Below are 16,471 nucleotides of genomic sequence, written 5' to 3' on the forward strand. Positions count from 1 at the left end.
GACGGAGATTCCCCAAAGCCTCTAAATCTCCACTTTCACCAGGAACGATGCATCGAACACAGCCGGGTTTCAGATGTTCACTCCCAGCAGGAGGATGCCCCTGGAGCAAGGAGGGCTCAGGGCATCAGTGAAGAACTGGACTGGGGCAGGAGAGGACCTCTGCGTCCCCAGACATGGACATGACCAACCCAGTGTGCTGCTCCCCAGGCTTCCAGGTGTGATTGCTAAGGAGACGATGGAAGTTTGGGTCCTCACCTGACGTGGGCAGTCAGGCACACCATCGCCATTGGGCCGGGCTAGCTGAGGACCAACAAACGTGTCTGTATGTTTGTGCGTCCACGAGAAACAGCCTGAAACAAGGACCAAACCTCATGCTCTTGTTGAACAAGATTTGCTTTCAAGGGTGTGCTTTTTATTCTCACTTCTCCCAAAACGCATTGAATACCTTCTCAGCAGCAATTCCCAAGGTTACATTTTATGGGTAAAACTGTTCCTACACAACCTATGATCTAACTTCCACACTCAGTTTCTCCCTGCAACGCACACATGAAATGGCTGATATCTTCTCAACTCCTCACTCTTCTGGTAGAACCCAATTTGCAGGATATAATCAAGGCTGGTAATAACGCCTAATCGAGAAAGAGCCTGGGCATCCAATAACAGCTTTTGTCCCACTTTCCTATTACGAACATTTTTTTCGAAATCACCACCTCCTTGAGACACGTGATTACAAGTGAGACTCCACTCTGGGGGATTTTCCTCAGTAACCCTCTGACCTGGCTGACTCCAAGGAACTGTCCAGCACACAGTTTCTGCCAAATGGCACCGATCACTGTGGAGCTCCAAGAGGAGAAGGAAATTAAAGAAATACAGAGTCCTGATGACAACTCAGCATCCCCCAGGGGTGAGCTGGATGGGCACATTTTGCACAGAGAAATGATAAGACAAGGGCACGTCCAGCCCCACCAAGGGCCAGCAACTTCATCACTGGGATGCGATGTGGCCAGAGAAAAGAGTTGGGTTAGATGGGAAGAGCCTTGCACAGGGCTGGAGTCACCGTCACAGAATCACAGAATCAATCACAGAATCACAGAATGTTCAGGGTTGGAAGGGACCTCGAAAGATCACCCAGTTCAAACTCCCTGCCAGAGCAGGATCACCCAGAGTAGGTTATACCCTGGAGGGGTTTAGAAGCCGTACAGATGTGGTGCTCTGGGACATGGGTTAGTGGTGAACTAGCAGTGCTGGGTTAACAGTTGGACTCGATGGTCTTAAAGGTCTTTTCTGACCTAAACAATTCTAAGATTCTGTGATCCCCAGGCTCCACAGAAGGGAAGCTGGGAGCTCTTCCAGCATCCCAGCACAAACTGTTTGCTCTGGCAGCCCACAGGCTGGATCACACAGGACCACTCAGCCTTCCCTTCCCTTCCCTTCCCCTCCAGCGTCACAGAATCTGCCTCGCGCTCGCCTTGGCACAGAGGATCCACACGCTCCTCCTGCAGCGCTGTCTTTTCCTTCTCCTTTTGCTTCATTTCCCCCCTTCCTCCCCGATTCGAAGACTCACCCGGCACCATTCCTGTCAGTGCGGGAGCGGAGTAGCTGCCCTGTCCGGCGGGAGGGACATGCGGGGGGTATCCTGGGAGGGTTGTGCTTGCCAGCTCGCGACCTGAGGAATCAAACCAACAAATCACCACGTGAGCATCACGACGAGACAACGCGGTTTTACATCTCCCTGGGCGCCCAGAACACAGCCATGCATTTGTCATCGCGGCTCGGCCAGGGCCAGCGTGGGATTTCCAGCCTGGCAGGGAGGGGGGATGTCCAGCCTGGCAGGGCGGGGAGGCATGGCTCTGCTTGCTCTATAAGCTGCCACTCAGCTCCGACAAAGTGAGAGACGAGAAGGGGAAGAGCAGAGCTCCACAGGGAGTGGAACGTGCCCGCCTGAACTCCGGCTGCCCACCCCTATTCCCAAGTTACTCCCAAAGCTCAGATTTGTAAAGTCAGAAAACAGCAAAATGTGAAATAACACTGATCTTAATGACACTTTCCCCAGAAAACTCTCTGGAAAATCACAGTGCACGGGCTGATGGTTTGCAGAGACCGAAATACCATGCATGACACTGTTTTTACCTCTTACTAAAGCCAGCTAAAAAAAAAAAAACAACAAAAAACAAAGACACAAACACAGAACACTGAGACGCGAAGACAGCCTAAAATACAGTTTCTGTGGTGCCAGAAGGAACAGATCCAAAGACACCGCCTGACGTGGTGCGCTTTACTCAGATCCAAGAAACAGGTCTTTTTATTCAAACACCCATAGGTCTCCCATGGAAACGTCCGCACAGAAAGAAGGCAGCGGGGCATCCCCCCTCTCGCTCTGAACCAGGGGCTGTGGGAAGCCTCCACCCCAAGGATGCTCCTCCGAGCCCTGCTCGGGCTCCAGCTGGCTCTGAGATGCTCTTGGCCCAAAAACTGCTCATGAGCCAGGCAAAAATCATGGTTTCTTCATTGAAACGCAGCGCATCGGCTCACCAAGAGAAGCTCGGTGAGGCTGTTGATTTTAACATTGTCAACAAGAAGAAATGCACCAATTCTATGTTCAACTTGTTTTCCGCAGGCATTTGATTTTATGACAGCAGGGTTAAGACTCTAGAGTTTGGGGAGGTTGAAACTATACACTTTCCTATGAGACAAAAACATTTTTTAAACTTTTTTGGTTGGCAGAGATTTTGAGCCATGATTTCATTTCAAACTGATCTAAAAATAAAATCTAAAAGTCCTTTTTTTTTCGCTACCAGCAAGGAAAGGATACCTCATCTGATGAGACAAGAGGCAGGAAGGGGAGTTATTGTAAATTGCTGCTCACCACCCCCGGGTCACGGCCACATCGCCCCTGTCCCCCCTCTCACACCCCGTGCCGGGACACCCCAGGGACGTGGGCATCACCCTGGCCATCTCTCAGCACATGCCCCACTTTCCTCGGCACTCCGCATCCACAAATCAGGATGCGTGTCATTCCTCTCAGGCCCTTCCTACAGAATATTTATGGTGCATCCACATCCTGAAAAATCTGAAGTTCAAAACAACAGATTAATTTGCTCTTCAGTTCTAGGGGGAAGGCAGATCCCTCACGGAAGGGCATCACGAATTCTAATTACTCAGTGCAGGCAGAAAATGGATCTTTTAGATTAAAATGTTCTCCCGCTGTCGCTGCCCTGCTTTTTTCTCTCCTGCACAAAATTAAGCTCTGACTACATCATCTCTACAGCCTGGGGAAGGCAAAAGCATCCATGATCTACTTAAATTTGGTGGCAGAAGAAAAGCCCACCCCCAGCACTGGCAGGGACCACTGGCCCTTGACTTAGGGCTGGTCCTTGCGCAGGAGAGCATCTCCCAGCTTGACTTCTGTGCTGGTGCCACCACCTAGAAGCCTGCAGTGGCCCAAGAACACTGGTGGACAAACCCAAGGTCTCTGGTGGACCCAGTGACCACCACTCTCCTCGTCCTCCTTGGCCATGCAGTGTCACCACGGAGCAGCCCAACATCTCTGCCCCCAAGGTGCCTAGGTCTGTGGGTGAGCTCCCTGTCTTGACCTGTCCCACAATGATCACTCCCCACTTCTCACTTTACAACAGCTGCTAAAAAAAAACCCATTTGCCTACGATTTACTTCAATACTTTGAAATATTACAACTTTTTTTTGCCTTCATCAAAGGCACCGTGACCATCAGCACGGTTAGGATCATTGTCAAGGGCACTGAGCAACGCAGCCAGCTCTGGAGACACCAACAAAAGGAGGATCTCAGGTCCTCTGGAAATCAACCCGTCACTCACAGTTTGTTCTGCAACTCTTTCCTAGTTTCCATCACATCCCATTTCCAAATTAAACATTCTGGCATCTCCCAACGAACCTGTATAGCAAGGACACCACAGCCAGACCTGGAGGTGGCCAAGGCGGTTGGCAAAAGGTGACCAAGGGCGCAGCTCCAAGTGCTGCAACCCCATCTCGTCCTCTCAGCTGCATCTGATGTGCTTCCCCCTAAAAAAAGAGTGCAGCATCCCCATCCTCTACAACATTTCCCCCCAATATTGGCAAGGTTCAATTGCACTGAAATAACTGATTTCAGAGAAATACTAGCAAACCTGGCACAGAGAGGATAAGAAGTAGCTTCCAGCCCAAGGTGTTCCTACCCTCCTGCTGTGGGCAAAGCAGCCAAGAGGAAACAAACTTCTGGGTTTTAGCAGTGGGCCATGAACACACAGACACCAAGGTCCTTCAAAATACACTTATTCCTAAATTCTTTGGCCTGGGCTTGTTTTCAAGATTATTTTTGATGCCTAAAGTTGGAGATCGGGCACAAGTGTCTGTGGGCAAAACTGCCTCCTTCCTTGTCTCGCTGGTGTCATGCAGGACAGAGCACTTGAGTGCCAGCTCCAGTCTGCAGAGAAGCTTAAATGGAGCAGAGCCCAGCAGGATCTTCCAAGAAGCTTTTCTGCCAACACTGAGGCCATTGCCTAAAGCTTCAGCTACGCAAACACCTTCCTGCATCTTACCTGGGGTGGCCTCCCCATGGAGAGGCTGGTAGCCCCAGCAGTGTTGGCACCTTCAGTGGTATCTGCCAGCCTGCAACTGGCACCTCTCCATGATGGAGAGAGCACACGGCAGCTGTTGGGCCCATTCAACCTGGAGGAGGTGGCGGGGAGAAGGAGAAGACAGTGTCCTCTTTGCCCCACCACCTCCTCCAGGCCACCTCGCTGAGGTCCTCGGCATTTCTGAAGAACATCTCCAAGTGGTGCACCAGCAAGGCAGCTCTGGCCCATTGCTCATCCAGCCCCTGGAGGAGAAATGTCTTAGGGAAGCAGGTCTAGACGACCTGTGCAAGAGAGGCTGTGTTCAAAACACACACCATATACTGTGTTCACGTTACTGAAGGTGAACAGGTCGATGTTCTGTGAGTAGGAGGCAGTGAGACTGACAGTGTCCTTCCCAGGATGGGAAGCGTGCTCCTTCCCCCACCATGGACGGGCCCCAATATAGCTCTGTCTCCGCCACAGCTGACCTTGCCACAGATGTTTCCCACCACACCAGCAGAACCATGCTCCATCCCTTTGCCTTCATCAACGCCTTGGACACCCTAGGCCCAGGCTGCCAAGGCCAGCAGGTGAGGATCTGAAGACTTCAGCTGGAGCCAACATATTCTGGAAGCTCAGGAGAGGGCACAGCAGCCAGGTGTGATGCTGAGGAGATGGGCTGCCATCACTGGAGCCTGGCATGGCCCTGATGCCACATGCCACACCACTTCCCTGCAGGATCCTATTTCTGCGAGTCAGGGAGCAGAGTTCGCCATCCATCTGGACAGCAACTAAGCCAGACACTGGTCTAGCATAGGTTGGTGGATATAGGATAAAAGTAGTAATTACATCAGAAGTGGTGTTTGGACAAAAAAAGACGAGTATGGGATCATCTGCTCCATAACCCCTGGCACAGCATCACACAGATACAGGAAAACAATCCCTCCTCGAAAAGCAAAGATGCAGAGCAGAAGAGACCTGAGGTCAATGACAGAAGACTCCACCCCGGAGATGGAGATGAAGAGTTCGTTTTCAGTTTTCCGTACGAGCTGCTTTCCCTCTCGGAGTCTCAGCCTCCCACCTCTCCAACGGGTAAAAACGTTCAGACTTACTCAGTGAGCAGTTGTGGGTCTGAGGGATGGAACAGGCTGCAGCACAGTGAGCCACACAACCTTCTAAACACCTTTCCCACCCTGCCACTCTACAGCAAGGACAGACTGACCAAGCAGCCCCTTGGGCGGGCAGGTAGCAGTGACAGGTTATCAGCATCATCTCATCACAAAATCACAAAATTGTCAGAGCTGGAAGGGACTAAAGCAGAGTCACCCAGCGGAGGTCACACAGGAACGTGTCCAGGCGGGGTTTGAAAGTCTCCAGAAAATGAGACTCCACAAGCTCACTGGGCAGTCTGTGCCAGGGCTCCAGCACCCTCACAGTAGAGAAGTTCTTCCTCATACTTAAAATGAAACTTCCTGTGTTCCAGCTTGCACCTGTTGCCCCTTGTCCTGTCATTGGGCACTACTGAAAAGAGTTCGGCTCCATCCTCCCTGCACCGATCCCATAGATGTTTATAGACATTGATAAGGTCTCCTCTCAGGCTTCTCTTCTCCAGGCTAAAGAGCCCCAGCTCTCTCAACCTCTCTCAATTCCCAGTGATGGTGTGGAGCTGCACATGAGGAGGTGACACGGGCACCACGCTGCCCTGCAGCATCTCACAACCGTCCACGCCACCAAGTCAGAGGTCCTTCAGGGGCCAAGCAGCTGAAGCACTCTGGTTGCCTCTGCACAGCATCGGCACTGAAATAGGGGGGTGTTGAGACCACTTAGTTCTCCTGCCCTGAGAAAAGGGCTCAGCCTGCAGCCCTAGCTCCCTGCAAAGCCCCGGCAAGCCCGAGTGCCGTCACTGCTGCTCTCAGGAAGTTGCCCATGCCACCAGAACCACACGCTCCTGGGGATCCCTAGTATGTGACCAGCACATCCAACTGGAAACACCCAATGTCACACCAGACAAACCCATTCAGAGAGCAGCTGGGGACCATGTAGCCAGACAGCAAAGGCACCCAAGGGACGGGGGAGCACCAGCACTCCGGCTGGCATTGGGCAGAACAGAGCAACCGCCTCTGCTGCAGATGCTCCTGCACACACACAACCATTGTGAGCTCACCACGATGGGAAGAAAAGTTGCATATCTTCTCCAGTCTTTCACATACCCTTGCCAGGATTCATCCCAAAAACTAGAATATGATAATGGCAAATAATAACAGTATTGGCTGGCAGCAGGGAACTGGTGGGCGCAGCCACATGTTGGAGTGCTTGGCTCTGCCCAGAGGAGATGCGCAATGAATGCCCACCAGGAGCTGGCAGCACCCTCATGCTAGAAGCAAACCGCCATTTCTCAGAAAAAAGTTAAAGTAAGTGATCTTCTTCCATAAAAGAAATTATTTCGCAGCCAGCTGCAGGAGAGGTCAGTGATGCCCCGCCGAGCAGCATATGAGAGGTGCTTGGGCATCAGCGAGCGTCCCCACTGCAGGAGCTGCCCAAGGCTGAGCTGGGGCAAAGAGCAGCCTGCGGCAGTGAAGGACTGCTGTCGTCAGACTGTGGTGAAAAAAAACCACCAACGAGGAAGCAGTTCAGAAGCATTCTTCAGTTCATCCACCTTTTTTTTTTTTGAAAAAAGAAAAATCAAAAGGCGGCAAAGACCATTTCCAAGTGTGTCTTTGTATACAACTGTGTGTAAACGTGAATCCAATTAACTTCAAATTTAACTACTAATGAAATTATCTCATTTTGCTATCGTCTCAGCTCTCATTCATGGCAGTAATTAACCACTGGGGGTTGTCACTCCCAGACACATGACACGAGGACTTCCCCAAGCTCAGGTGCTTCAAACCCTTGCAGAATTCATTACCCTGACAGTGTGAAAACCCTTCACTTTCAATACCACAGGGCACCAACACGCTTTTTTCCCTTTATCTAACTGATTGCTGGTAAGAGTGTGAAAGAAATGAACCCACTGGAGAGGTAATTAATTACTGCACGGGATACATTAGAAAATGCAGGGGTTCAGGTGGTGGGGAGAGGGATTACAGAGCCCCTTTGCCGCTGCCTCTGGACCATCCACCACATCAGTGGGACTGCTAGTTTTCCTCCCCAAGATGCACTGCAGGAAACCGAGCCCTCAACCCTCTCTCCAGGTTTCACAGCAGCAGTGAAAGTGCCGTCGGCTCAGGAGCATGGCCAACAAACAAACCAGAGACCGCCCTGCCTCCACGCAAAGGATGCTGCCTCACCTGACCCTTCATGCCCTTCCAGAAAAAATGTTTAAAAATGCAGGTTTATGCTAAACGAAGCAGAAAGGAAGAGATCCTTCCGCACCCAGAGCGAGGGAGCAGCGCCTTACATCCAGGGATGCAGCCGCTCAACGCCCGTGAACACAAACCCAAGACAGAGACGGTGTTTTGGGAACTGCATCTCTGGGAAGAAAACCCAAATTTCCAACCTATTTCAGTCAAACTTGTTACCAGAACTGACCTTTCTTCTGAAAAAGACACCTCCTGCTTAGACAAGCTCTCCTTTTGTCCAGTGAAGATTTTGATAATGATCATATCCGAAAGAAAATCATCCTGTTCTCATCATCTTACAGAAAACACTCTGGCCAAATGCACAACCCCATTAGCAGAAGGACCTGACCAGCTCCATCATCCAGCTCCGCCTCACCCCGATGCCTGGGGACACCCCTGTCACACCCAGGCTCTGCCCAGGGCAGCTGCCCACCCCAAATCAGAGACAAGTACTTAAAAAAAAAAAAAAAAATCTGCTTCTTTCACATTTGATGCCTCCTGAGTGAGGAGCGTAAGCCCATGTGGCTGGTTATTGCAGTTTTTGACAGCCCAAACCCAGGCTGTGAACTGAGTTCTGCTCTTCCTGGGTTCCGTTATACAGATGTGGCCACAACTGGGCACTGCTCCACGCTCAGCACCTCCACCGTCACTGCCTCGGATCCAAAGCGCACATCTGGTCCTGCCCAGATGTGTCTCGGACTTTACATCTCACCAGTGTGCATCCCTAATGTGTCCTCCTGACACATCCCACCAGTGGTGCGTCCCACCACTGAGTCCTGATCCCAGATCCTGCAGAGACATCAGCATCACGTCTCACCCCGCTATGCCGGGAAAGGAGACTCTGCTGGCACAGGACCCCGACATGCCAAAACGCCGCTGCTAATGAATAACTTCCCTCCCATGCTCATCTAGCTCTATTTGTGGGCATCAAACCCAGTGCGGCATGCTTACCGCGATGAGTTACTTCTCCTGCACCTAATTAGAGGCAGATAAAACAGTGGTAACACACAGATCACCTGTAATGATTTTGCTGACTCGATTATTCTTCTGACAATTAGCTCTGGCTGCCAAAGCCTCACAGGAATGTCAAAGTCTACTTCCTACAAAGCAGGTAATGTCACAGGTGTGACCATGAAATCAATAATGAGGCATAGCTCTTGCAGAGGGCATCCAGGTCAGATGGAACAGCCCTTAAATTAAACATTGATAAGCAGAACACAATTATCCATCATGTTTAAGTGCCTGCGTGAAATTAGCAGCCAGGGAACGGGAGCAGTGGGGGAAAGATTAGTGGAGGAGGCATTGAAATGCACAGTGTCCACCGTGACTGGGGCTGCAAGGGCTTGTGACAGCGGCACCGTAATCCGCTATCACAGCCATAAAATTCAGATTAAGCACACGGTGCTAAGGCAGGGGTTGCAGATGTGGGTCTATTTTTCTCCTCATCCGCAAGGCAGCAGCAGATGTCTGAAGGAGTCCAGAGTTGTCCTTCCTAGCAGGTGTCTCTGCTACTGCCCCCACTGACACAGTCATGCTTTTAAAACCAGGCAGGGCAAGGAAAAGAAAACCAAAGGAAGAATGGTACTTTCTGGTAGAGCAAGAATGCAGTGTTAGAAGTACAGACAAATATTCCAGTCTGTTTTCTCTTCAGTTTCTAAGCAAGAGTCCTGGAGCTGCAGAGTGCTTTGTTCTCACCCTCATGTCTTCTGGACAAACCCTTTGGCTGCTGCCACATAAAACTCTCGTCCCTTCTTCCTTGCTGCCATGGGAGCTCTTTGCACCCTGCAAACATCTGAATAGTTCAGCTCTTCATGCACTTTTTTGGGTTGCTAGTATGAGAAAGCTTTGTCTGCAGACTTGAGCGGAGCTGCACCACCATCCACCTTGACCTTTGAAGGCTACCTAGGTCCCTTTCCCCTCCTGTAACACATGTAGTAACCCAAATCTTCACACCTCACAAGCTTTTTCTTCAGCCAGTTCAGTGTGGGGCTGGCAGGCATGCTGGTGGTCTGGGCGCAGCGAGGCACAGCGTGGTGGGGTCTCGGGTGCCCTGCTCCATGTGCGCAGGGGCGTGAGGAAACGTGGGGACACGTGGCAGATAGATGGAGAGGGTGTCACCGCGCTCCAGGTACACAGCAGCCCTGACTCCAGAGAGGACACCCACCCACCACTGGTGCTTCATCTATCAAGAGGCCACTGAAAGGAATGGAGGGCAGATGGAGACAAGCACGAGGAGCATGAGACCTTGTGGGAGGACACGTGGTGGTTTAGAGGCATTTTATCAATATATCCACCAGATCCCTTCTAGGGGGGTCCTTCCTCACTTCCTCATGGGATGGGATGGCATTGGGATGCACTGCCCAGGGAAGGGGGGAGTCACCGTCCCTGGAGGGGTTTAAGGAGAGGCTGGATGTGGCACTTGGTGCCGTGGTCTGGCCCATGTGGTGGTGTTGGGTCACAGGCTGGACTTGATGATCTCAGAGGGCTTTTCCAGCCTCAACAATTCTGTGATTCTGTGATTACCCTAGAACATCTCCCTGGAGAAGAACAGAGGAGCAGCCGGGCACACTCAGCAAGGGGCATCCCATGGTGAGGTCCTCTCTGTAACTAAGGAGCGCAGGCATTCCCGAAGGTGGGGATGAAGAGGATGGGAGCCCCCACCTAGAGCCAGGGTCAACCTGCTGCCAGCATCAACACTCCGAGTGTTCGCTCAAGCACAGTGATCACAGAAACACAGGATGGTTTGTGACGGAAGGGACCAGTTCACGCACTTTTTTGGGTTGCTAGTTTGAGAAAGCTTTGTTTGTAGACACTCCCGTGCCCTGGGCAGAGAACCCTCCCAGCAGAGCACGTTGCTCCAAGCCCCATCCAACCTGGCCTTGGGCACTGCTCAGGGGTGAGGCATCCACAGCTTCTCTGGGCAACCCGCTCCATGCCTGGGACACCTGGGAAAAGCACACTGACGCCGTTGCTGTGCAGAAAAAGGGGCTCAGCAGCACCAGGCAAACTCAGGGCTCCCTCAGGGCACCAAGTCATGACCTCCAGGTGCCTCACTGAAAGCCCTGGTGGGTTCTAGACAGCACTTCCAGTTCTCTTGACTCTGTGTTGGCTTGTTAAATAAAATGAGGGGAAGTAAAAAATAAGAGGGAAGGGAAGCAGGCGTACTAACTCAGGACTGGGGTGGGTGTGGGGCATCCCCTGGCACACAGTAGAGCACAGCCCTCGGGTTCATCTTCCCACCATGGCCAGACAGGAATTTTTTTTTAATGGAACCTTTCAATCAAGAGACAGAAATCCCCGACCCCCCCCCTCCCCCCTCAATGATATTGCGGAAAAATGGATTTTATACAAAAGTAGAGAGGCTGCATTTGGGCATTTTAACTCCAAAAACTTCAAGGAAATGCTTTTAAGATGCTAGAGCATCTGATTTTCCTTTTAAAAAGAAAGTAAAACATCTTATTTTTAAGTTTGGAATGAGTTTGCTATGTAACATGTAAACACCTGAGGGTAGTTGCAAAAAATGGTCCAAACAAAAGCAAGAGGTGCACGCTGCTACAGGCTGTGTTTCCTGATTCCTATTTTCAGTTGTTAATCTTTCCTTAGATCTGGGCTTCTTTTTTGCTTTTTTTATTTTTTTTAAGAGGAAATAGACCTGATAAAAGCCTCAAATATTTTCACAGGACAGGAAAACCCATTTGCACCAGCCTTTGAGTGGGGCTCTGCCGTGGGGTCTGCAGGGCTCTGCCTCAGCTGTGAGAGGTCTGACCCTCCTGCTCACTGCAGGGAGGTGGGACTAAATGACCTTTAAAGGTCCCTTCCAACCCAAAACATTCTGTGATTCTATCATTCTGTGACCCTATGTGTGCTCAACTCATGAGAGGGACCCTAAAAAGGGGTCAGCTAATCCCCCACTGGCTCCTGGCCCAGGCTGGGTCTCTCTGGCCACGCGGATGATAAGCATCTCCCTGGGATCCGGGTTTGAGGAGCAGCGGAAGGTGGCTTGTCCTGGTTGGGTCTGGTTGTGGGGAAAAACAAGACCTCAAATACGAGACTGCCACCACTTAACACTGGAATTGATGGAGATGCTCAAGTTTTGGGTCTGGTCACATCTTCTTTTTATACAGAGATAAAGCGTGAAGGTGAGAACGGGTGTCCCTCTGTCCCAGGGGACAGCAAGAGACAGAGGCACAGTCTGAAACAGCCTGAAATAGGTACATCTCCCCATCTGCATTTCCACACATGTCACTGGATGCGATTAGCCTGTGGGAACTAACAAAGCATCACGGGGGAAGCCCAGCCAGGTTCCCTGGGCTCTGGAAGGAAAACTGAGGGGACAAACGCAGGGACGGCAGCAGGGATGCCCAGAGGTGTCCCTGGGACAGAGGCTTCTCCTCCGGCTCTGGTCACACCACTGGTGCCAATTATAGCGACCTGAGGCTTTCACCACTTCAAAAAGGATTCGCTGCACATCAAGCATTCGGCAATCTGCGTTAGTTTGGAAATGACATCCAGGGTTGCCTTCAAAGGCAAAAAGCCCCATGTGTCTACTTATCTGAGAGACCAGTTAGCCTCCTCCTGTCAAACAGATATGTTGGAAGGGGAGAGAAAAGAAATCTCACAAAAAAAAAAAATAATGGGCTTACCAGCACGGCAGATCTTAGCCTAGAAAACATTATTTTTCGACAAGTGCGTCTCATTGTCCAGTGTATTTTACAAGAAGCAATGAAATGAAAATTTACTTTATAAAAGCAATAATAAAATCAACTTCAAATAGCTGGGAACTTAAACAAATGCAAACAAAACCGAAATTGAAAGCAAGAAAAAGATTTAAAATCCCAAACCAAAACACCTCTTCCTGCTAAAATGTACAAAGTGCCATCTGGCTGTTTTCCTGCTGCTGCAAAACATGCTTCTGCATTTCACATCCCCTTGCATCTCAGCTCAAAACAGCCCTTACACACCTCACAACCACTACCAAATTAAATATGGGGTTTTTTTATCCCATTATTTCTAAAATGTACTCCAGCCAGCACACTACATGCAATGAATGAAAGAACTAGGAGAATTAAACCACGCAATGAAACAGCTATCTGACGAATAAAGCTATGGAAATTTTAGGCTCCATTTACTTCTCAATCTAATTTTGCCCTCCAATGCACATTATGTCTGAAATGGGATCTCATGTGGTTTGATCAGTGCTCTTAAACGCATGCAGAAGCAACATTTTCCCTTTATTGTTGTTTCCTTTCTGCAGCATGGCAATACTTCTAATAAGAGCAGCACAGCAGGCTCTGTGAGACCATCTCTGCCATAATCGCTGTGCTGCTGGAGAGCTGCACGGTGGCCACGAGGACTGGCAGCTCCAGAAGTTTGTGATCCACGCTCCTGCCAACACAGAGCTAGCTGCTCAGCACACCACAAAAATCGCAAGAGTGACTGAGTTGTCACAAGGTGTTTAACTCAAATATTTTTTCCTTTTTGTTTCTTTTCCAGTGTTTGAATTTCTGCATGCACCCAGAAGCTATTTTCTAGCCTCTATATACAGCCTAGAGGGCTACAAAGCTAGTATCAGCTTATGAAGAATTGCAAAATCCTCCAGCTGTAACAGGACTCCAGACACTAGAGCTACAAGTAAAAAATCACGCCAGGAGATACAGGATGAACACAGGGGCGCTGGTACCAGTTTACTGTGGAGTCATGGATGCTCCTGAAAATGGAGATGTACATGGGGAGTCATGTCTGCCTTCCAAGTCCCTCCTCTTCAAGACATGAAAACCCAGCATGTTTTCAGCCCCTGCTATTCAGCCCCTTTAGCAAATATTCAACAGGGAACAGATGGGACACATGTCTCAAAGCCAGCCCTGAGGAGGGCAGGTGGTGTGGAGTACCCCCTGCTCCCCAGTTCCGTCCCCAGGCCCAGAGCCCTCACTCAGGCCAGGAGCTTCTGCAGTGCCAGCCAAGGGCGAGCGTCACTGGTCATGGCTCAGACCTGCGAGACTCACTCTGGAGACCTGGCCAGAAAACCTTCACTCTCCACAGGCAACTGGGACATCCCTGCCCAGTGACTCCTTCTCTGGAGACACTCAAAACCCGCCTGGACGCGTTCCTGTGTGACCTACTGTAGGTGATGTTGGGCTAGATGATCTTTTGAGGTCCCTTCCAACCCCCAACATTCTGTGATTCTGTGATGGACCCTCCGCCAGCGCCCCGAAGACCCCCCAAGGATGGCGATGGCCACAGCTGCCTCTCACACCTGGCACCGCTCCCACTGGGACATCATCTTGGCAGACATTAGCCCAAAAATGGCTTTGCCAGCACAGGAGCCTCTGCAGTAGGGCAGCCCACCTCCTCCAGGGGCTGCCCACCTCTTCCAGGGGTAGTCCATCTCCTCCAGGGGTAGCCCACCTCCTCGTCTAGGGGTAGCCCACCTCCTCCAGAGGTAGCCCACCTCCTCCAGGGGCTGTTCATCTCCTCCAGGGGTAGCCCACCTCCTCCTCTAGGGGTAGCCCACCTCCTCCTCTAGGGGTAGCCCACCTCCTCCAGGCGTAGCCCACCTCCTCCAGGGGCTGTCCACCTCCTCCACGGGTAGCCCACCTCCTCCTGGGGCTGCCCACCACCTCCAAGAGTAGCCCACCACCTCCTCCAGGGGTAGCCCACCTCCTCCTCCAGGGCAGCCCATCTCCTCCAGGGGCTGCTCCCAGGTCCAAGGGCTGCCAGGACCCCAGGCAGCTTCGCTGGCAGCCCATGTCCCGCCGTGCTGGTGGAGAAGGGGCTTTTTGCCCCCCAGCCCAGAAAGTAGGAAAGGAGGAGAAGGAGGTGGGATCCCCGTCACCTTGCAAAGGACAGTAGTGACATCCAGAGGGCTTTTGGGAGCAGGAAGAGAAGACAAGAAGTTACTCAAATCTGGCCAGTCACCCTTGGAACTTGTCACTGTGAACCACCTAGAGAGTGGTGACATCGCGGTGGGCACAACCTGGCAGCACTGAGCACCCAGGAATGGGAGGAGGGGAGAGTATTGGCAATGGGTCATCCCGCTTGCTAGGTCAGCACAGAGTGCAGGGGAAAAAAAAAAAAAAGAAAAAACACAACAGCTTCCACCAGCCTGTTTTGCAGGGATGTTAAACCCATGGTGAAATCTTCCATCTCACAAAAATCAATATTTATGATCTGCATCTGGAATTAATCTGAGATGGAGACATTTCCAATCTAAGGATCATCGCTAATGTCATCAGCAGTTTTCTACTCCTCACAGGAAAAATATTTACACCCTAGGTTTCAACATCTCAATTAGGGCTCAAGGAAGTCTAGATCAACAACCCAAGTGTCATTTTTCTGCTATTTCAGTAGCGCTATTTTTATCCTGGAATAAGACAAAAAGCTGAAATCAGGCGTTTCACTTCTATTCTGTGATGGAAAAAGACGTGGAAATGTTGACATACTCGGGTTTCAATATTCTCCCATCAAGACATTTTTCTCAGAATTGAAATATTTTACTCTCTTCAGTTGAAAGACCCTGGAAGACCTCATTTAAAATCACTTTAAGACAAAATTGCATTCTTCATCTGCCCGGTGAAGCAGCAGGACCAGGTTTTTATTTCCCCTTCCCACCTCTTTCCCAGCTACCAGAAGGCAGTTAACACCTCCCATAAGGTAGCCAGGTGTGCAGCTCAACTGACGCACCAGCTACTTCAGACAATAACAAATGTATGGATTTCCTTACGAGATGTGACTTCTGGTGAGCTCAGACCAGAAGACAGAACGAGATGTGGAACTGTGGATCCCACATAGCGTGAAACATGGGAAAAGCTTTAATATCATGCTGAACATACTTCACCTCTGCACACAAAAGCATTAGGTTGAGCAAAAATGCTCCAAAGTGATTTTTCGGCCCCTCAAAAAACAGGTCAGGACCAGAGGATACTGCAGTGGTTGGGCACTTCAGGGCACCCCCCCCCTCCCTGAGCACTGGCGGCTGCCCAGGTCCAGTGGAGATGCTGGGCTGGGGGAGGTAGTGGGGGCTGGGGGAGATGCTGGAGGGTGGGGAAGATACTGGAAGGTGGGGGAGATGCTGGAAGGTGGGGGAGATGCTGGAGGATGGGGGAGATGCTGGAGGGTAGGGGAGGTGCTGGGGTGGGGATGATGCTGAGGGCTGGTCCAGCCCCTGGCTGTCAATCCCTCCAAAAAAAACCAGGTAGCTGTCACCGCTGAGGAGCACAGCTGGGGACAGCAGCAGGGGGGACACAGGAGGCAGTTGGAGAGTGGTCAGAGGAGGACCCCAGCCCACAGTGCCCGTCATGGCATCAGGATTTATAACTGCATTAAACGGCGTGACAGCCAGCCACGATAAATCAGCTCCCCTTCTTCCCAAATCACAGACAATAAAAGCTTTGGCAGTGAAAGTCATTCATCATCATAAAGACTTGAGACGTTCCAGCCATCAATTTCACTCACATCCTTAATACACTGGAGAGGAGTGGTGGAGTTTTAGGGAGGGAAAAAAAAAAAAGAGAGGGAGAAAAGAAAGTGAAAATAATTAAAAGAAAACATGAGGAAAGAGGG

General features: G+C 50.8%; 1 protein-coding gene across 1 annotated transcript in view; it reads right to left on the reverse strand.

Annotated features, from left to right (window-relative positions):
* Positions 1-16,471, reverse strand: part of LOC104271642 (paired box protein Pax-5-like) — a gene marked incomplete at its 5' end in the record, with an annotated part of 56,434 nt that overhangs the window by 25,567 nt on the left and 14,396 nt on the right. The window contains 1 exon segment of the mRNA XM_009866371.1: positions 1,565-1,666. Coding sequence (XP_009864673.1) covers positions 1,565-1,666 — 102 coding nt within the window.

Source organism: Apaloderma vittatum, unplaced genomic scaffold, assembly GCF_000703405.1.
Source record: "Apaloderma vittatum isolate BGI_N311 unplaced genomic scaffold, ASM70340v1 scaffold12420, whole genome shotgun sequence".
NCBI classification, from domain to species: Eukaryota; Metazoa; Chordata; class Aves; order Trogoniformes; family Trogonidae; genus Apaloderma; species Apaloderma vittatum.